Source organism: Entelurus aequoreus, linkage group LG22 (genome assembly GCF_033978785.1).
Source record: "Entelurus aequoreus isolate RoL-2023_Sb linkage group LG22, RoL_Eaeq_v1.1, whole genome shotgun sequence".
NCBI classification, from domain to species: domain Eukaryota; kingdom Metazoa; phylum Chordata; class Actinopteri; order Syngnathiformes; family Syngnathidae; genus Entelurus; species Entelurus aequoreus.
In genome coordinates, this window is record NC_084752.1 from 29,080,029 (window position 1) to 29,103,339 (window position 23,311).

The 23,311-nt window shown below is 39.3% G+C and overlaps 1 protein-coding gene across 1 annotated transcript in view; it reads left to right on the forward strand.

Moving 5' to 3' along the window:
* tusc3 (tumor suppressor candidate 3) overlaps positions 1 to 23,311 on the forward strand; it is a 199,285-nt gene that overhangs the window by 63,105 nt on the left and 112,869 nt on the right. Inside the window, exon 2 of the mRNA XM_062033676.1 lies at positions 20,386 to 20,555. Within this exon, the coding sequence (XP_061889660.1) occupies positions 20,386 to 20,555 (170 nt within the window). The remainder of the gene's footprint in view (positions 1 to 20,385; positions 20,556 to 23,311) is intronic.

A 23,311-nucleotide genomic window follows, 5' to 3' on the forward strand; every position in this document is an offset into this window, starting at 1 on the left:
GACACAGTGTTCCAACTTTTTAGCACCAGGGATTTTAGTTTGAATTATTGAAACATATTATTTTTAAGATATGCAGATTTCTCACTGGATTGCAGAAAAAAAGTTCAAGCTGATTTTAACTGTAGCCATCACCGAAATAAACAAGACGTTTGAAGAAAGGCTCTTTCAACCGTGGTTGACAGATCATGTCTCTAATGAGGAATTTGATTGCGGATGATCATTGCGCTCCTTATTTCATCTGAGCGACTGTTGATCAAGCCCCCTCCCAGCTGTTCCAATTACTGATCAGCCAGTTTGTCTCAGCAGCACAGCAGAGGCTCAGATCAAGCTACTGTAAGATTAGTGAAACCAGCTTGCTTGTGTTACTACCCTACTACTTAATTTGAGCAGTCATAGCTTGCAGCGAAAAAGTTGCATGACTGGTACCTAAGCTTCTAAAAGAGGTGGCTGCTTTTGTTGTCGAACAATAAAACCAAAAAGCTTCCGGCCAGCAGCTTTTCCCTAGCGACTTTATTGCCTGCTCATTCTGAAAGCTCTTTAGCTCTTCAGTCTGTATTGCAGTTCGTCTAAACGTTTAACTGGCTCATCAAGCTAAGGTCGCAGTTAAACATCGGCTGATGTGTCTAGTGGTCATTATAAAAGACCTTAATGGGATATCATAACATCGTCTTTCTTGTTTTTACATGTTCTGAATGTCAAGTCTATAGAGGTATCTTTAGATCAGCAGTGGATGTCTTATTCTCCTTTATGGTCATTTTTGTACTTTATCGGCCATGAAAAATAACTTAGAGTTGCATGTCCGCCCTATTTTCTCATCCCAAATTGCACCCCACTCACAGATTTGACAGACCACTTACTGCTGGTTAAGGCCTATTTTATGGCACTCAAAGGGGTGGGTTTATTCTTTTTTTCTACAAAGTTCATTTTTATCTTTATGGTTGACCAGACATGGACAACTAGCAGCCCATGGGCTGGATACTTCCCTTGCCTATTAATTAAACCGGCCCTCTGATTAAAAAAAATAAAAAATGCTAAAACAATTACATGTATTACTGTCCGCCGGCAGGGAAAGTAAAAGTTAAGTTAAACTTAAAGTACCAATGATTGTCACACACACACTAGGTGTGGTGAAATTTGTCCTCTGCATTTGACCCATCCCCTTGTTTACCCCTTGGGAGGTGAGGGGAGCAGTGGGCAGCAGCAGTGCTGCGCCCGGGAATCATTTTTGGTGATTTAACCCCCAATTCCAACCCTTGATGCTGAGTGCCAAGCAGGGAGGTAATGGGTCCCATTTTTATAGTCTTGGGTATGACTCGGCCGACTGGCATATACTAGTGTGTGGAGACGCCACACACAGGCTTACTATTGCCAGCAGGACCTGTGCATCCCAAAACAAATCTAGGATAACACCATCGTGTCTGTTATTCCATGTGTGGATCCTTTTGATTTCAGTTTACGCTGTGTGGAAAATCTAATTCTAAATACTTGAGTATTACATGTACTCCCCTCTTGTTGCAAGTCACATGGTTTCTGTGTCGTAACATGTGTATATGTGGTTGTTGTGGCTATTACATTTTTCACAAACCCGCTCTTGAACGGGTTCGTGCTGAAAATGAAATTTTGTTTACATGAAAAATGAATTTAATGGCATATTCAATAGAGGGTTGCAGCTATCAAGTATTTTAGTAATCAAGTAATCTGTTGATTTATTTGTTCGATTAATCGACTAAAAAACACTTTATAGGGAAAATATTTTTTCATAATTAATTTTACTCATAAATGCACTTCATCAACATGGTAATTTTACTTTTAACGTATGTTCATCAATAAAAGTAAAAGTAAAAAAACACCACACAGATCACAGCACCCACACACCGCTGCTCTTCCCATATTCAAAGTTCCTGTTACTTCATGAGGTCCAGATTTGGTCAATTTTTAATACTTACTCTCAAACTATTAATCAATGCAACATAATATGAATCTTTTTTTTTAAATTAGATTAATCGATTATAGTGTTTATGACTCTTAGAAATATGCTGGTGTGTTATCAACTTCAGTCAGTGTGAAGATGAATCTTGGTGCGCTGCTGTATTCTATTTTCTATGTTAAAAAACAAAACAGATTTTCTCTTTGAAACCTTGGGTACATTTGGCCACAACGGTGATTGTAGCAGTAATAGTTGTTCTTGTCAGTAAACTTTAATGCACTGATGTTGTAATTGTCTTGTTTTGCGCTGTTCTGAGAAGAAAACAGATTTCAAATGTAATGGTGTCTCATTAAACAGTCATTTAATTCACTAAATGACTTCACAGTAATTTTTGTTGTATGCCCTCAGTCAGCTTTAATGACATTTACACCTCAGGGCTGCAGAGAATGTTCATGTTTTTAAGAGCAGGCTCAAGACCCACCTTTTTGATTTGGCTTTTACCTGATATTATTTTATTGAAGTCATTTGTATTTCTTATTAGTTATGCAAGATGATATTTAGTTCTATGTATTTATTATTTATTTACTGTGTGTATATATATATATATATATATATATATATATATATATATATATATATATATATATATATATATATATATATATATATATATATATATATATATATATATATATATATATATATATATATATATATATATTTTTTCTTTTTCTATTAATCTTCATATGTCTTACTTGTATTTTATTCTTTATCTCTACACATGGTTCTTACTATTTTACAAGATGTATTATTTTTATTTTCCAACGTTCCTCAGATTAGCCATCTGCCTCAGGTGTTATCGGCCGTGCATCGGGTTAATAAAATGTATATACAAATGTATATATATATATATATTCCGAGCGCGATGATGTCACATTATCGATGGGAAAATTAATTTTTAGACCATATGATTTGCCTGAGCGGCGAGGAGACACCGAGAGTAACACGCGGTAGAACATGGATTAGAAAGGACAGATTTAAAAACATTCTACTAATATTATTTATATATATATATATATATATATATATATATATATATATATATATATATATATATATATATATATATATATATATATATATATATATTTGTTTTAACTTGGGACTTCCCACGGGCCGGATTCTGGACGCTGGCGGGCCAGATGCGGCCCATGGGCATTAGTTTGGGGACCCCTGATTTAAATCATAGCCAGTAGTAGCAAATAAGTACACATTTAATTGTTTTGTTACACCGCTATCCTGTGTTTTGTCTGATTGAAATGACATATATTTTTTGCAAAATATAGTTAATTGCAAAAATAATTGAACATACGCAAAAACTACTTTTTGCTCTGATTTAAAGCCCTCCTATATGCAGGAACTTTTTTTCTGAGTTTGTAAACGATACAAACTAAAATAGCACTATGAGAGCGCAGACCTCCGTCATGCTTTGCCTTTCAATAGTAAAGTACTGATTCAGAATCAGTGTCCTTCGAATAAAATCCTTGTTAAGGTGGCTTTGGTGTCTGCAGGTTTCTGGCCTAAAAAAATAATTAAACGTCAATTCATAGCACTTTTTATTACTGAAAATATTTATTAAAAAGAAGATGTAGATGTTCATGTTTAGGTTTATGGTTTCTACAAAACAGAAACAAATACAACAAGTTGACATTTAAATGCATTGCTTTCAATGGGAGCCTCGGAAATGCGAGCTGACTACGCTAAGGAGCAGCTGGTAGCTGCTAGCTGTTTATCCAGATAAAAAGCTGCTAGTTTCGAGCTGTTTATACAAATAAGCAAGGGCTTTTCCATTTAGTCCAGAAGTTATTAGTGCCACGGTTGCCCGAGACACACATAGAAAAGCACTCAACAAAGTTACCATCCTTCTCCACTACCCACAATGGATGCACCGGCTATCACAATACAACTGTGTTATGGGCCACTAGGAACACATACACAAGTTCAGCCTCGTAACATAAACATAAAACACGAAGAAGAAGAGAAAACAGCGGACAGGTTTCGGCGACGGACTGACTTCCCGAGGCATAAAGTTGAAAACGGTGTAATGAACGAAGTTGTAAAAGTAAGTGAATTGTGACCACTTTCTCAGTCAGTTATACTAATATACTATGTTCATTACACTGATTTCAATCAGCCACACCTGGTCTGTCGGTGAAACTTGCGTTGGGTCCGCCGCGTCCTCTGTGGCTTAAAGTTGTCTTGCGGCTTTATATTATTGTGTTGTGGTGTTTGCTTTTGCATTCGTGCTGTAGCTGAAAGTTGTTGTGTCGTGGCTCTATGATTATGTGTTGTTGAGTTTGCATTTGTTGTGACCTTTCTCGGCCACAGTAGGTATCCGCCATTCTTGTTTTTGTCGACTGATGGTGTCTGGCATACAGACTTGAGTAACGTATAACATCCTTATCTTTAAAATTGCAGAACTTTATGTTGTCTGCCGTTCTTAAATCCAATGTTTTCCTTTTTCTAATATAGATACAATCGATCAATTGCCTTTTAAAACTATGTTGGATCGATACGTGTCTTCGGGAAGGCAAACTTGCCGAGCACCAATCAATGTTATGGAATCTTAGAAATATTAATCGATATTGTTACATCCCTACTGAATTAAAGTTTGTCCAAAACCCTAAGTTGACGCCTAAATTCTAATGTTTAGTAAAGTTAAAGTACCAATGATTGTCACACACACACTAGGTGTGGTGAAATTATTCTCTGCATTTGACCCATCACGCTTGATCACCCCATGGGAGGTGAGGGGAGCAGTGAGCAGCAGCGGTGGCCGTGCCCGGGAATCATTTTTGGTGATTTAACCCCCAATTCCAACCCTTGATGCTGAGTGTCAAGCAGGGAGGTAATGGCTCTCATGTTTATAGTCTTTGTTAGAAGTCCACAAGCATGGTGAAATGTTACACTAGAACAGGGGTGTCAAAGTCAAATGGACGGAGGGCCAAATAAAAAATTTAGCTACAAGCCGAGGGCCGGACTGTTCGAATGTTCATTGAAAAATTTTTAAATGACGCATATAGTCTAGTGAACCTAATTGAACCTACTGAAAACCTAACAAATATATTCCAATATGATCAGATAAATAAAGCAATATTTTCTTATGGCTCTGTCAGTAATCTTTAATTTTCAACAGACACAAAAGACAAATTTCCTTTATATAAAAATCCCCATAACATGAACATTAAATGAAAGAAACCGGTATTCAAGGCACCATCAGTAGCCAATATTTTCTATTTTAGCAAAAGTGGGCTAAATTTACTTCAAAGAAAAAAACAATAATAGCAATTTTCTATCATCCACTCAACTGAAATATTTTTAAAATATAATTAAATTGAAATACAATAAAATAAAGTGCAAAAATCTATAAATCAAAAACAACACTTTGTTTAAGGAGAAGTAACATGCAGTGAAAACAAATATTAAACTTTAACTTTTAAACTTGAATTGAGTAAAAACTCTAAATATGTGATTGCACAGTAATGTTCACATTAAACCCCCCTCCTCCCTCCGTGGGAGGGAGGCGAGTTGGGTGCCCGAAACCCCCCGCTGGTTTCGGCCCGCCCCTTGGCGCGCGTGGCACGGCGGGCTCCGCGACCCGACGGCTGGCCCTCGTGGCTTGACGGCGGGCGCGTCCCGACGGGCCGCGCGTAGGGGTCAAACGCAGAAGTCTCAGGGCCTCGTGGTGAGGGGGTGGCCTGCGGGTTTCTGCCCGCTTGACCCCCCCGCTCCGCTTGGCGCGCGCGGCACATGACGGGTTCCGCCACCGACGCTCGGGCTGCAGCCCGACGGTGGTGCGGGCCCGGCGGTGACGCGCGGTTTGGGGAAACAAAGCAGAAGTCTCAGGGCCTCGGGGCCGGGTTTCGGCCCGCCCCCTTGGCGCGCGTGGCACGGCGGGCTCCGCGACTGACGGCCGGGCTGCAGCCCTTCGGCCGGCAGCCGCGTCCCGGCGGGCCGCTCGCCCCCTTTCGGAACCTTGGACCGGCATCCGCTTGGTGCGTGTAAAAGATCTGCGGTCTGCGGGCCGGTTCTAATAATAAATCAAGATCATCCCAAGGGCCGTAAAAAACCTTCTCGCGGGCCGGATATGGCCCGCGGGCCTTGACTCTGACATATGTGCACTAGAACAATGTTTGTCTTAAAAGGTTAGGTTATATTTTTCCGTCAGCTTCTGTCTTTGTGATGTTCATAATTGGGTGTTGGAAGAAGTGTGGGTTCATGCCCCCCCATTTTATTTCTTCATAATAAAAAATGCTTATTACTGTCTAAATCAGGGGTCCCCAAACTTTTTGACTCGGGGGCCGCATTGGGTTAAAAAAATTGGGCCGGGGGCCAGGCTGTGTATGTATATATATATATACATACATATATATATATATATATATATATATATATATATATATATATATATATATATATATATATATATATATATATATATATATATATATATATATATATATATATATATATATATATATATATATAAATATATATATATATATATATATATATATATATATATATATATATATATATATATATATATATATATATATATACATATATATATATATATATATATATATATATACATATATATATATATACATATATATATATATATATATATATATATATATATATTTATATATATATATATATATATATATATATATACATAGTCTTTATAATCCGTTTTGTCATTTAACATCAATTAATATTGATGTTCATCAACATTTAACATTGTCACGTTATCCATGGGAAAATTCATTTTTAGACAATATGATTTGCCTGAGCGACTAGGAGACACCAAGAGTAACAAGCGGTAGAAAATGGATTATAAAGGAAAGATTTAAAAAAAAAAAAAAATGTTTTTTTTTTTTTTTTTACTTGGGACTTCATGTGGGCCGGATTTTGGATGCTGGGGGGCCGGATCCGGCCCGCGGGCCGTAGTTTGGGGACTTTAATCAAACCGTTTGATTAAAGTATTGTACATAAAAGACAAAGTGACTATTTGTCAGTGATGCTGAGAAATATTCCCAGCTACAATTATTTGTAGGTAGAAAATATATAAATAAATTGGGCAAAATCAGCCAACCTGAGGTTGATGGATGACAGACAATGGCATTATTTCAAATATTTGTTATTAGCCAGGCACGCTTACTAATCCCCTCCCTTTACTGACAAATTGTGTTCTTTCTGGAAATGGCAGATTATGGAATGGTAAATTTGAAGCTTAAAATAAAAATGTTGTTCTAATTCGATGGAGTTGACGGATGGAAACAATAACACTGACAGAAAAATAGATGGACAAGAAAACGTATATGACATTTGTTTATCTATAACTGTCATTCCGCCATATTTATCCCCAGGCTTTTACTTGTCTCCTAAATATGTGGTCTGCTCTCTAAAACAACAAACACATTAGGTCAAATTATGAATGGCTGTTTGTTGTCTGCTCTGAGACTCTGCTAAACCTCAAAATCCATCCATCCATTCGTCCCATTTTGTACTGCTATTCCTGTTCAGTGCCGCAGTGTGATAGCACCTCTCCCACCTGACTTAGGGCAAAAGGCAAACTACTGGCAGTTTTAAAGGCCTACTCAAATGTTTTTATTTTTATTTAAAGGGGATAGCAGATCCATTCTATGTGTCATACTTGATCATTTCGCGATATTGCCATATTTTTGCTGAAAGGATTTAGTAGAGAACATTGACGATAAAGTTCGCAACTTTTGGTCGCTGATAAAAAAAACCTTGCCTGTACCGGAAGTAGCGTGACGTCGCAGGTTGAAGGGCTCCTCACATTTCCCCATTGTTTACACCAGCAGCGAGAGCGATTTGGACCGAGAAAGCGAAGATTACCCCATTAATTTGAGCGAGGATGAAAGATTTGTGGATGAGGAACGTGAGAGTGAAGGACTAGAGTGCAGTGCAGGACGTATCTTTTTTCGCTCTGACCGTAACTTAGGTAAAAGGGCTCATTGGAATCCACACTCTCTCCTTTTTCTATTGTGGATCACGGATTTGTATTTTAAACCACCTCTGATACTATATCCTCTTGAAAATGAGAGTCGAGAACGCGAAATGGACATTCACAGTGACTTTTATCTCCACGACAATACATCGGCGAAGCACTTTAGCTACGGAGCTAACGTGATAGCATTGTGCTTAAATGCAGATAGAAACAAAACAAATAAGCCCCTGATTGGAAGGATAGACAGAAGATCAACAATACTACTATCAGGAGACACCGAACCGAACACTGGACCTGTAACCACACGGTTAATGCTGTGCCGCCTGACGAAGCCTAGCAATGCTGTTGCTAACGATGCCATTGAAGCTAACTTAGCTACGGGACCTTGTCAGAGCTATGATAAAAACATTAGCGCTCCACCTACGCCAGCCCTCATCTGTTCATCAACACCCGTGCTCACCTGCCTTCCAGCAATCGACGGCGCGACGAAGGACTTCACCCGATCATCGATGCGGTCGGCGGCTAGCGTCGGATAGCGCGTCTGTTATCCAACTCAAAGTCCTCCTGGTTGTGTTGCTGCAGCCAGCCGCTAATACACCGATCCCACCTACAGCTTCATTCTTTGCAGTCTCCATTGTTCATTAAACAAATTGCAAAAGATTCACCAACACAGATGTCCAGAATACTGTGGAATTTTGCGATGAAAACAGAGCTGTTCGTATTGTGATACAATGTGTCTGAATACTTCCGTTTCAACGATTGACGTCACACGCATACGTCATCATACAAAGACGTTTTCAACCGGAAATTTAGCGGGAAATTTAAAATTGCACTATATAAGTTAACCCGGCCGTATTGGCATGTGTTGCAATGTTAAGATTTCATCATTGATATATAAACTATCAGACTACGTGGTCGGTAGTAGTGGGTTTCAGTAGGCCTTTAAGGCAAATACAAAGCCATATTTACATTTGCACCATCACTGATTAGAAACTAAATTGATGCTACCTCAAATTTATTAAAAAATGTTTTTGTTTCAAAGGAAACTGAATAATGTGTCCAAGCAGGAATCCTTGTTTTGTTTTTTGTGCATTCTAAAGCTACAGATTACCTTGACACTTCGCCTAGACCAGGGGTCGGCAACCCAAAACGTTGAAAGAGCCATATTGGACCAAAAATACAAAAAAACTAATCTGTCTGGAGTCGCAAAAAATGAAAAGTGTTATAATAAAGGCAACACATGATGTAATTGTCTATATTAGCAATAACAGCCTACTATCAAAATTACTGTGTGTCGCAGGCTGAAGCAAATCTTCGTTGACAGAAATGTTGAAATGTAATATTTATTTTACACATTTTTACAACATTAGAAACCTTTAGTAAATCAGAGGCTACTTAGAGGGTGAGATAACTTCTGGAAATTACTGACTTTTAATGGTCAAAGGTATAGATGCGTGTGTCCAAGTTAAAGGAAACGGCAGGGTGTTTTCTTTTAAATAGATTTATTACAATCTTTGACAAGCTAGGTAATGTTTGCTGTGGTCTGGAACAACATGGCACACAAACAACTATCTGAAATGGTTATTAAATGAGCTCAAATATACCTACGAATGAGGCATAATGATGCAATATGTACATACATTTAGCCTAAATAGCATGTTAGCATTGATTAGCTTGCAGTCATGCAGTGACCAAATATGCCTGATTAGCACTCCAACAAGTCAATAACATCAACAAAGCGCACCTTTGTGCATCCACACAACTTTTGGTGGACAAAAAGAGACAAAGAATAGAATAGAATAGAAAGTACTTTATTCATCCCTGGGGGAAATTCAGCACCACAGTTCGCTCACAATAGACAATAATAATAATAAATAATATAATATATATAATATATTACATATATAATATAAATAATATAAATATATTCTACATTTAAGTGCAGTCAAGGAACATATGCATTATACAGTCTGATGGCTGTCGGTATGAAGGACCTCCTGTGTCGTTCCGTGTTGCATTTTGGGAATCTGAGCCTTCCACTGAACGTGCTCATTCTCTCCGCCAGGTCCGAGTGTAGTGGGTGGGAGGTGTTGTCCATAATGGCTAGGAGCTTTGCTGGACTTCTCCTCTCTGACACCACCGCTAGAGAGTCTAGCTCCACTCCCACCACGTTACTGGCCTTCTCTACCAACTTGTCCAGTCTGTTTGCGTCCCTCGCTCTCAGCCCGCTGCCCCAGCAGGCCACGGCGTACAAGAAGGAGTGGAAGATTTTATATGTAAACTAACCGTTGCATCACAGTCCATACTATGGTGAGTTCAAGAACCGCTGAAATTAGTAGGACAAAACGATCTTCACCAAATACTCTCATGGTTGCTGACCTAGAGAGGCCTAGACACTTTGCACCTTAGCTCAAAGACGTGCGTCCTAACTAGAGATCGACCGACATGTTTTTTTTTCAGCGCCGATACAGACTATAGTGGAGAAGGAGGTTGAAAACCGATATTTGGAGTCAATATTAATTTCCAGTAAAAGTGACATATTGGCCTAACATTTTTGATTAATACTATTACAAACTCCAACACTTTGTTTAAATGCATGAAGCATGTTTATTTTTAAAAACAAGTAATTAGTCGATAATCGGTCTATCTCGGGTATCGACTAATTCATATCTATGGCTCACAATGTTGTTGCAATGTGTCAATATTATTATCTCTCCTGACACATTTGCTAATTTCCGATGAGCTGGTTAATCTCTTCTGTAACACTGTTGTAGTTAGACCTCTGTTGGAGTGTACAAGGCATTTATTATTTTGTTGTTTTACTACAAAACCCAAAACCAGAGAAGTTGGCACGTTGTGTAATTTGTAAATAAAAACAGAATACAATGATTTGCAAATCCTTTTCAACTTGTATTCAATTGAATAGACTGCACAGACAAGATATTTCAATGTTCGAACTGAGAAATGTACTTTTTTTTGTGGAAATAATCATTAACTTATAATTTAATGGCAGCAACACATTGCAAACAAGTTGGCACAGGGGCATTTTCACCACTGTGTTACATGGCCTTTCCTTTTAACAACACTCAGTAAACTTCAATAGTTTTGGGTTTTGTACTTCACATCTAAAATTGCTAAGCGGTTAGCATAGCGTATCGTCTCCAGTCTTCCTGTTCCTTACTTTAATGAGCGTGTGCATGCACACACAATCACACACACTCAACAGTGCAAAATGAACTGAAAACTATGGTCCGTCCCTTGAAAAGTTAGATTTTTTTATAGTGTACCCCTAGTTGCTACACTCGCTTGCATTTCTCTTTGTCATCGCTAAAGTCAATCCTCTATGCCAGTGATTCTCAAAATGTGGCCCCGCGAACCACTATGCGGGCTCCATCTATTGATTTCATCTATGATTTGATTAATTATTTAAATACAGTGTTGTATTTTCCTGTATTCACACTGTGTAATGTTACAGTGGCCAAAAATATTAAATATATTTGTTTTTAATGAATACCTAGGCCTACTGTTTTACCGTATATTATTGTTGGTCATTATGATGGTACTTGGAGAGCCAAGTGTTTTCTGAGGTGGTACTTTGTGAAAAAAGATTGAGAACCACTGTTTTATGCTCATTAAGTTGTGATATGCGGAAGTATTTTGCAATATGTTTTAATCATAATTGCTAATCTAAGACGCTTAAGGCGTTAAAATGTAAAGTTCCACTGTAAATGCCATTAAGCATGTCAAGAGTATGTGTCAGAAGGGGGGGGGGGAAAGTGTTTTGTCCGCTGTTATTCTAAGCCAATTTTCAGTAATCCCTCTTTTCAATGGAATAAATGGAGGGAACTCTATTGGAGCCCAGTAGCCAAAGCTGAGATCCATTCGCTGACAAAAGAAGCATGTTTAGCGTGCTGAGAGCGGAAAATGGTGGACGGAACAAATGTTGTTGGCTTTTCATGTGGGTGGTGCACAGAACACTGGAAAAATCGAAGCTGCCCCCATTCAGTTAGTCAGGTATCGCATTCAATGCACCCTAGAAAAGCCGGTGAGGCGATGTACCACTAACAGTGCTCTTTGAATAAGAAGTTCACACATACAGGTATATCTAACAAAAGGCGTTTTTTTTATTTTTTTAAAAGAAGGGTTTTTAAACCTTTTTTAAAAGCATCCACAGTCTTGGTGCCCTCAGGTGGTCAGGGAGAGCGTTCCACAGACTTAAGTCTTTAAATCAGGGGTGTCAAACGTAAGGCCCACGGGCCGGATCAGGCCCGCAAACAGGTTTTATCCGACCCGCGGGATGAGTTTGCATAGTATAAAAATGACCCGACATTTTTGAATGAAAGAAACTGCTGTTCTAAATTAGTCCACTAGATGTCGCAATAGCAATTGTTTGTATCTTTGTAGATTATGCTACATATGTTAGTGCACCTTGGCGAATTGTCCAGGGTGTACCCCGCCTTTTGCCCGGATGCAGCTGAGATAGGCTCCACGACCCCCCGCGACTACGAAAGGGACAAGCGGTAGAAAATGGATGGATGGATGGGATGGATCTTAGTGCACCAATTGAGGAAAATGAGCCAACTACATAAAGTTAAGTTAAAGTACCAATGATTGTGTGGTGAAATGTGTCCTCTGCATTTGACCCATCCCCTTGTTCAACCCCTGGGAGGTGAGGGTAGCAGTGGGCAGCAGCGGTGGGCCGCGCCCGGGAATCATTTTGGTGATTTAACCCCCAATTCCAACCCTTGGTGCTGAGTGCCAAGCAGGGAGGTAACGGGTCCCATTTTTATAGTCTTTGGTATGACTCGGCCGGGGTTTGAAGTCACAACCTACCGATCTCAGGGTGGACACTCTAACCACTAGGAATAACATCCTGTAATTTGATATTTATATTATTTTTTTATCTTGATCGATTGAAAACTAACACCAATGAGTTGACTGATGAACATTATCACATAATTTATTCAGAAAGTATAAATAAGGGCAAATAAAGGTAGAATACTATTAACCGCAACATGTAAGTGTAAAAAAACAACAACATTATAGATTTGTGTATTTTCAGAATGTGCTTGTTCTATTTTTAAACAAAGAAAACAATCTGAAGTTGTCTTTATCTTCAAGTTATCATGCTGGAGTAGATTTTTCTCCATGTGGCTCCAGATCTAAAATGACTTTGCCAACCCCTGATTTAAATCAAAAACTTTGGTAAACATGACACATTCTTCCTGTTAGTTGTTGTAAGGCATTTCTATGAATTGCAGTTAATTTAATTCTACGTCCTGCAATTTTAATTGCAATTCAACATCGTGTGTGTGCGTTGACTAGCTACAGACGCCTGTTGCTCGACCTTTAAACTGTAAATCTAAAACAAATAATGTTGTCAATGTTTTGTGGGGCAAGATTGGGAGGAGATGGCAGCACATACAGTACAGGCCAAACGTTTGGACACACCTTCTCATTCAATGTGTTTGTTTTCATTTTCATGACATTTACATTGTAGATTGTCACTGAAGGCATCAAAACTATGACACCTGTGAAGTGAAAACCTACTCTTGAAGCTCATCGAGAGAATGCCAAGAGTGTGCAAAGCAGTATTCAGAGCAAAAGGTGGCTATTTTGAAGAAACTACAATATAAAACATGTTTTCAGTTATTTCACCTTTTTTTTGTATATCTACAGGCCAAAAATTTGGACAAACCTTCTCATTCAATGCGTTTTCTTTATCTTCATGACTATTTACATTGTAGATTATCACTGAAGGCATCAAAACTATGAATGAACACATGTGGAGTTATGTACTTAACAAAAACAAGGTGAAATAATTGAAAACTTGTTTTATATTCTAGTTTCTTCAAAATAGCCACATTTTGCTCTGAATACTGCTTTGCACACTCTTGGCATTCTCTCGATGAGCTTTAAGAGTAGGTTTTCACTTCACAGGTGTCATAGTTTTGATGCCTTCAGTGACAATCTACAATGCAAATAGTCATGAAAATAAAAAAAACACATTGAAATGAGAAGGTGTGTCCACACTTTTGGCCTGTAATGTACATCACATGGAAAGTTGGAAAGCGTTAACCTTCCTGTATTGCAGAATCTTCAAAAAATACAAAATAAGTAACATTTTTATTGATTTATTTTATGAATAAATGGGAAACACTGAATACAATTACCATATTTAGTCATTACTCAGGGACACCATGTTTCATTACATTCAAATAGTCTATTTAGAATACTAATGAAGAAAATGAGAAATAGAAATAAGATGTTATTTTTTCCGAAGGTACATTTAGAAAGTCTGCATTTACACCCTGTAACATTTTTTAATGAGTGCGTGTATGTGAGCGGAATGACGATGCATGAAATCAAATGGATAAAGCACAATGTCCGCAGCCATTTAGTGTATCATAATCATTCACTCGCGCGCGTATACTCTCACTCTGATTCATTTTTGCGCCCTCTGTGCTCAGTGAGGTGAAAAATAAATGTTTTTAATGGTCCCAGGCTGTTTGGAGTGCTTACATATTGAGCATGTTTTTACGTGTGAGCCAGTAAGAGTAGGGAGTCATAACACTGATATGTGGGAGTCACTTGAAGGTCTGACATAAGGTGTTTGACACGCTGGGTGGATGAGTTGCTCAGCGTTAAAGCTGCTTTTGCTTTTTTTTTTTTTTGCTAGTCTCAAAGAAGTATCAAATGTTGCTAACCACAAGTTAAAAAAAAACTTTTTTTAAAACCATAATAATAGGGATGTCTCGGTCCGATAGCTCGACAGTCAGTTAACATCTAAATGACCCCAAGAACCACACAATGTTGTTTTTCCTGTATTTTAGTGAAATAATATATAAAAACTAAACATGGTAGGTTACAGCAGTGTTTTTCAACCACTGTGCCGCGGTGAGATACAGTTTGGTGTGCCGTGGGAGATTATCGAGTTTCACCTATTTGGGTTAAAGATACTTTTTGCAAACCAGTAATTATAGTCTGCAAATTATGTGTTGTTGTTGAGTGTCGGTGCTGTCTAGAGCTCGGCAGAGTAACCATGTAATACTCTTCCATCTCAGTAGGTGGCATCCGGTAGCTAATTGCCTTGTTGATATCGGAAACAGCGGCAGGCAGTGTGCAGGTGAAGTGAAGTGAAGTGAATTACATTTATATAGCGCTTTTTCTCAAGTGACTCAAAGCGCTTTACATTGTGAAACCCAATATCTAAGTTACATTTAAACCAGTGTGGGTGGCACTGGGAGCAGGTGGGTAAAGTGTCTTGCCCAAGGACACAACGGCAGTGACTAGGATGGCGGAAGCGGGGATCGAACCTGCAACCCTCAAGTTGCTGGCACGGCCGCTCTACCAACCGAGCTATACCGTAAGGTAAAAAGGTATCTAATGCTTAAACCAAAAATAAACAAAAGGTGAGTGCCCCTAAGAAAAGGCATTAAACTTAGGGATGGCTATGCAGAAGGAAACTAAAACTGAACTGGCTACAAAGTAAACACAAACAGAATGCTGGACGACAGCAAAGACTTACTGTGGAGCAAAGATGGCGTCCACAAAGTGCATCCGAACATGACATGACAAACAATGTCCCCACAAAGAAGGATAAAAACAACTGAAATATTCTTGATTGCTAAAACAAAGTAGATGCGGGAAATATCACTCAAAGGAAGACATGAAACTGCTACAGGAAAATACCAAAAAAAGAGAAAAAGCCACCAAAATAGGAGCGCAGTACAAGAACTAAAACACTGCACACAGGAAAACACCAAAAAACTCAAAATAAGTCACGGCGTGATGTGACAGGTCGTGACAGTACACCTACCTTGAGACAAGAGCTACATTGATGCTACATTGAGCCATGTCCAATAATTGCGACAACAACTTTTTACTGTCAACTGAGTTTTGTTTTTTAATGATTTCTGCTGGTGGTGTGCCTCCGGATTTTTTCAATGCAAAAAATGTGCCTTGGCTCAAAAAAGGTTGAAAAACACTGAGTTATAGGCTACTAGCAACTAGCAGCTGCACAACAACTAAGCATATAATACAGGGTTTTTCCTGGCTCAAATTGAGGGGAAATCCTGACCATGCGGCAGAATTTTAACACAAAAAACGTTTCGTTTTTTTTATATTTACAGTAATATGCTGTAAAGAACACCGTAAAATGTATTGTCATTTTTATTAATTTGATGGGTAGTTTGTTGTAAAATCATAAGTCAAGCAGATATTTAAGTATTTATTTTTATTTGGAAAAAAATGTTTGGGAAGTAGGATAACATACTATAATATTTGTTGCAATAATGGATACTATTAAAGTTTAAAATGTATGCAATTTCAAGCAGTACATATATTTTTTCTGTCAAAATGAAAAAATCCATTACATTTAGTGAGGACATTTTGAGTACTTTATTGACACATATCATTTCCAGGTGTTTACGGGCCAGATAAAATGATGTCGCTGGCCAGATCTGGCCTCGGGCCTTGAGTTTGTCACCTGTGGCCTAAGCGCTTGCATAAGAGAATGATGGGCTCATAGCTTGTGTGGTGGGGCGCTTGAAGCAGCCTTCAAGGGCTCTGTGGACAAAAATGTCCACATGTCACCACCATTAAATATTACATTTTAACTGCCTGTTACGTTAAATTCTCTGCTCTGTTTCACCTGGACTCTTGACTTTCCTCCTCGCGAGATCGCTTTTTAAAGTAGTGGCTGATTTTGCCTGTCATATCTGCAAAGCTAAAAAACATAAACGTTACTCTGATCGATCTGTTTCTTCTTCGGTAGTTGCTTCAGGTCTTTCCGGTGCACTGCTGTCTATATAGCGCCTCTATAGTGGCGCAACGCTGCAACTGCAGTTAAAATACAAAGCTGCCGCAGAGGGACATTAATCGCTCTGGCTGGAGGCGGCCTCCACACAATTTTGAACCCAGGAAAAATCCTATAATAGCACACTAGCTGGACATACAGTACTTAAGAAGTGTCCTTAAGGGAACACAATTGCAGTCTTAAAACACAACATTTGTCAATATAAACAATTATCAGATAATTATACTTGCACATTATTTACATATACAAAGTCTACTAGGCAGAAGCGTATTGGAAAGTATCCATCTATAAACGTTTTCACACACATCATTCAACTCACTGCGTCATGAGCTTAACTTTAAATATGGCATGGCGTAGTGGGTAGAGCAACCGTACCAGAAACCTGAGGGTTGCAGGTTCGCTCCCCGCCTCTTACCATCCAAAAATCGCTGCCGTTGTGTCCTTGGGCGGGACACTTCACCCTTGCCCCCGGTGCCACTCACACCGGTGAATTGAATGATGAATGATAGGTGGTGGTCGGAGGGGCCGTTGGCGCAAATTGCAGCCACGCTTCCGTCAGTCTACCCCAGGGCAGCTGTGGCTATGAAAGTAGCTTACCACCACCAGGTGTGAATGATTGATGGGTTCTACATGTAAAGCGACTTTGGGTACTTAGAAAAGCGCTATATAAATCCCGGGTAATATTATTATTATTAAATATTGTGACCGCTAGGTGTTGTCAAAAAAACTAATATCATTTCACTCAAGGGTAATTAATGTGAAGTGAAGTGAATTATATTTATATAGTGCTTTTTCTCTAGTGACTCAAAGCACTTTACATAGTGAAACCCAATATCTAAGTTACATTTAAACCAGTGTGGGTAAAGTGTCTTGCCCAAGGACACAACAATAGTGACTAGGATGGCGGAAGCGGGGATCGAACCTGGAACCCTCAAGTTGCTGGCACGGCCACTCTACCAACTGAGCTATACCGCCCCGGTAATGAATCAATAAGTTAGTATGTTTTCATACGTACCACTGTTCTCTGTTTAAATAATTTGTTTTGATTAAGCATTTGCTAACCTTCCACACTACAAATGATAAACGTATGTATGGTTCGTGCCAATACTGAAAGCTCCTTTATCAGTATCGTACTAGAAATGAAAAAGTTGTATCAGGACACCTGTGTGTGTATATATAAAAGAATGAGGAAGGTGTTGTAAGCATATTATAGTTTGACCGCTAAGGTTTTGTGGAAGTACAGTCATATCGTTTTCTCGTAATTTACCAAGTGAAGCATGTCAAAATGACTATAGAAAAATCTAGACACACTCACTGGAAGTTAATCCTTTATGCTCAGTGAGCTGATTTCTCATGAAGTTTGCTGATGTGTGACATTATGTTTGAACTCCAAATTGTTACTCTCTATGTATATCCAACAGTCAAGGTTACACTGTAGTTTTACATTTATATCTTTCAATGGCAGCACATCTCAGCATTCCCATAGTAACTGTATTTTTCTTAAATACAAAGTGTAAAACTGCAGTTTGTGTATGTGTGTGTGTATGCAGTATGTGCGTTTGTGTGTGTGTCGGTAATAGACAGTGCATCATTACTGGCAGTGTGACTGACAGCCAATGCTGACAGCCCTCCTTTAGGGGCTGGGTGCACATTGTAAAAAAAACAGAGATACTCTAAATTGAGGCTAAAAAAAAACAAAAGTGTACTTCCAATCTGTCCGTGATTTCTTTGTAGAGTCATGTGAATGTGAAGATTTAAAGACACTTTAGTTAATGATATTTTAGGATGAGATGTCTGCTGATTACAGATAGCTAACGGTCTAGGACATGGATATTAAACTAAATTGTTTTGGGTGCCTCGTTTCTAGAAAGCTAAGGACCGGAGGGTCGGACTTCTCTCTTCACCATTAGTCTTATTTTGTATATTCCTGAGAACCAGCATCCTCCACAGTAGATACTTGATTTTGGCCCATTTATTTTTGTCAGTTACAGGAGCGCTCTGCTGTTTTTAAGGATCTGCTACAACAAATCTAGTCAAAAGATCATTTATATGACACCACTCTATTGTTTTTAAGAATCTGCTGCAAAAATCTCTCATAGGTTTTTTTTAACTAAACTTGCGGGCCATCAGTTGAAGAGTCCAAATGACAAAAAAAAGAGGACCTGGAATGGAACCTTGGGGACAGCTACTAAAAGAATGAATTAACTTGAACATATTACTATTGACCGCATCATAAGTAAACAAGCTACAGCAACACCTTAGTTACATCAATCACATTACGAAAGAAAACGGCCAAAAAGGAGAGGACTTAGGCTATTTCTACACTAAGCCCTTAAACAAATAATTATTTAGCCTAAGCCTCGTTTTAGCCACACTAAATCACCGTTTAAGGTAACCCTCCTTGGATCATTTTTTACACAAGTAAGTGCGCCTTTTATTCCTTCAATCTTCGGCTCTTAGCTTTGTATAGACTCATTGATCGTTTACAAACTGAGTTCATAGAGGAATATGACGCCAGAAAGACCGCACCCCACACAGAAAGTGACGTCGGAAAGAACGCGCCACAGCCAGCTTCATAACAACCTGTTTCCACTCGGAGGTAAACACTAAAAAGATGAAGGCGAGTCATCCAGACATGCCGTCTTTCCCCTTCTTCTACATTTACAGACACTTGCAGCTATTTTGGATATAACACTTCTCAGACGGCAAGATAACTTTCGAATGTCCAGGTCAGCTGTGATTCTACTTACCGAAAAACTTTGTCCATTTGTCGAAGGAGAGACAACGAAAATGCGGGCTCCAGTGGATGTGATAAAAAAGGTAGCGTGTGCTTTGTATTACCTGGCCGTCGAGGGGAAGACTATGGAAAACGGCGAATGCATTTGGACTGGCAAAGCAAACTGTATCAGTTATTGTCCGCCATGTATGTTGCGGACTCAACGTCTAGGTCCACAGTATATAAAGTCACCAAAAACGAATGGACAATGAAGGTGAAGGCAAAATAGTTCAGTTCAGTTCAGTTTAGTATCTAGTCAACCACAGCTGCAGTTGCTCCTTCTGTAGACACTGCCCCTTAGTGTTCTGGAAAATAATTACAAGTCTTGCTCTACCCCCAACGGAAAAACTATAGATCAAACAAGACGCAGTCAGGGGTCCTGTTTGTTCCTAACCCAAAGGCTGTCGATACTTGAATAGTAAACATAATAATGACAGAAAATAGTTTTTTAAGGACTGACCAGTCAAAATTAAAGGCATAGTCACAGCTTCCTGAAAGTCATTGACACTAATTAATAAAAGTATACTGTTAGTTGATTTCTTTTGTTTTGCGTCAATCTATTCATATTGCTTCCTGGCGATTTAGCCTCAAATTATTAAAACATTTAGCGTACATTTTTTTTAATCGCTTGCTCTCAAGCTTCCTAAGTTTCCTTGATTAAACAGAAAATAAACCATGAATGCGTAGCTGAGTTGTAATCTTTTATCACCTTTTGTAAAGAAAAGACTATTGAACAGTAAATGTCATTCCTCCTGAATACAAAGCATCTTTTATTTGATTCTGAAAACCATAGTGACTCTGTTTTGTTTCTCATTTGTTTCCAGAACCTTCTTTCTGAGAAGGTTGACCAAATGATGGAGTGGTCCTCACGCCGTTCTGTAGTGCGGATGAACGGAGACAAGTTCCGTCGATTTGTCAAAGCCCCACCCAGGAACTACTCTGTCATCGTCATGTTTACGGCCTTGCAGCCTCAACGACAGTGTTCTGTTTGTCGGTAAGTTCTGTACGCAGTCACTCACAAAACACAAGATAAGTTCAACAACTTTCTTGTGCTGCTTACAATGCGAGCTGTTCATCCGTCTTCCTTCTGCCTTGAGTCAGTCAACCCACAGAGAGTCAACATCCCCTGCTGAAGCATAACACAATGTTCGAGAAGGTTCATTAACTCTACCAAATGGGTAATGTTTTCACCGGTGTTTGTCTGTTTGAAAGATGAATCAAAAAGTTACAATCAGATTAGCATGGAAATGTTTGTCACTAATGGATCTCAAGGGTAGAAAAGGGGGATTAAAGGCCTACTGAAATGATTTTTTAAAATTTAAACGGGGATAGCAGATCCATTCTATGTGTCATACTTGATCATTTCGCGATATTGCCATATTTTTGATTAAAGGATTAAGTAGAGAACAACGACGATGAAGGTCGCAACTTTTGGTCGCTGATAAAAAAAAAAGCCTTGCCTGTACCGGAAGTAGTGTGACGTCACTGGAGGAAGGACTCTTCACATTTTACCATTGTTTACAATGCAGCGAGAGAGATTTGGACCGAGAAAGCGACAATTACCCCATTAATTAGAGCGAGGATGAAAGATTCGTGGATGAGGAAAGTGAGAGTGAAGGACTAGAGAGGCAGTGCAGGACATATCTTTTTTCGCTCTGACTGTAACTTAGGTACAAGGGTTCATTGGATTCCACATGTTCTCCTTTTTCTATTGTGGATCACAGATTTGTATTTTAAACCACCTCAGATACTATATCCTCTTGAAAATGAGAGTCGAGAACGCGAAATGGACATTCACAGTGACTTTATCTCCACGACAATACATCGGCGAAGCTCTTTAGCTACTGAGCTAACATGATAGCATCGGGCTCAAATGCAGATAGAAACAAAATAAATAAATCCCTGACAGGAAGGATAGACAGAAGATGAACAATACTATTAAACCATGGACATGTAACTACACGGTTAATAATTATCAGCCTGGCAAAGCTTAACAATGCTGTTGCTAACAACGCCAATGCTGTTGCTAACGACGCAACGGGACCTCACAGAGCTATGATAAAAACATTAGCGCTCCACCTACGCCAGCCCTGATCTGGTCATCAACACCCGTGCTCACCTGCGTTCCAGCAATCGACAGAAGGACGAAGGACTTCACCCGATCATCCGTGCGGTTGGCGGCTAGCGTCGGCTAGCGCGTCTGCTATCCAAGTAAGTCCTCCTGGTTGTGTTGCTACAGCCAGCCGCTAATACACCGATCCCACCTACAGCGTTCTTCTTTGCAGTCTTCATTGTTCATTAAACAAATTGCAAATGATTCCAGTACCAATACTTCCGGTTCAACGATTGACGTCACGCGCATACGTCATCATATATAGACGTTTTCAACCGGAAGTTTAGCGGGAAATTTAAAATTGCACTTTATAAGTTAACCCGGCCGTATTGGCATGTGTTGCAATGTTAAAGGCCTACTGAAATGATTTGTTTTTATTTAAACGGGAATAGCAGATCCATTCTATGTGTCATACTTGATCATTTCGCGATATTGCCATATTTTTGCTGAAAGGATTTAGTAGAGAAAATCGACGATAAAGTTCGCAACTTTTGCTCGCTGATAAAAAAAAGCCTTGCCTGTACCGGAAGTAGCGTGACGTCACAGGAGCTAGTATTCCTCACAATTCCCCATTGTTTACAATGGAGCGAGAGAGATTCGGACCGAGAAAGTGACGATTACCCCATTAATTTGAGCGAGGATGAAAGATTCGTAGATGAGGAACGTTACAGTGAAGGACTTGAGAGGCAGTGATGGACGTATCTTTTTTCACTCTGACCGTAACTTAGGTACAAGCTGGCTCATTGGATTCCACACTCTCCTTTTTCTATTGTGGATCACAGATTTGTATTTTAAACCACCTTGGATACTATATCCTCTTGAAAATGAGAGTCGAGAACGCGAAATGGACATTCAGTGCCTTTTATCTCCACAACAATACATCGGCGAAATGCTTTAGCTACGAGCTAACGTGATAGCATCGTGCTTTAACTGCATATAGAAACAAAAAAAATAAACCCCTGACTGGAAGGATAGATAGAAAATCAACAATACTATTAAACCGTGGACATGTAAATACACGGTTAATGCTTTCCAGGCTGGCGAAGGTTAACAATGCTGTGCTAACGACGCCATTGAAGCTAACTTAGCAACTTAGCAACCGGACCGCACAGAGCTATGCTAAAAACATTAGCTCTCCACCTACGCCAGCCAGCCCTCATCTGCTCATCAACACCCGTGCTCACCTGCGTTCCAGCGATCGGCAGAAGGACGAAGGACTTCACCCGATGCGTTTGGCGGCCCAGAGACGCAGGAAGTCAAGGTGAGGTTGGCGGCTAGCGCGTCAGCTCTCCAACAAAGTCCTCCTGGTTGTGTTGCTGTAGTCCGCTGCTAATACACCGATCCCACCTACAACTGTCTTCTTTGCAGCCTTCATTGTTCATTAAACAAATTGCAAAAGATGTCCAGAATACTGTGGAATTATGAAATGAAAACAGAGCTTTTTGTATAGGATTCTACGGGGTACCATAACTTCCGTTAAACTGACTTCGTCACGCGCATACGTCATCATACCGTGACGTTTCAGCCGGATATTTCCCGGGAAATTTTAAATGTCACTTTATAAGTTAACCCGGCCGTATTGGCATGTGTTGCAATGTTAAGATTTCATCATTGATATATAAACTATCAGACTGCGT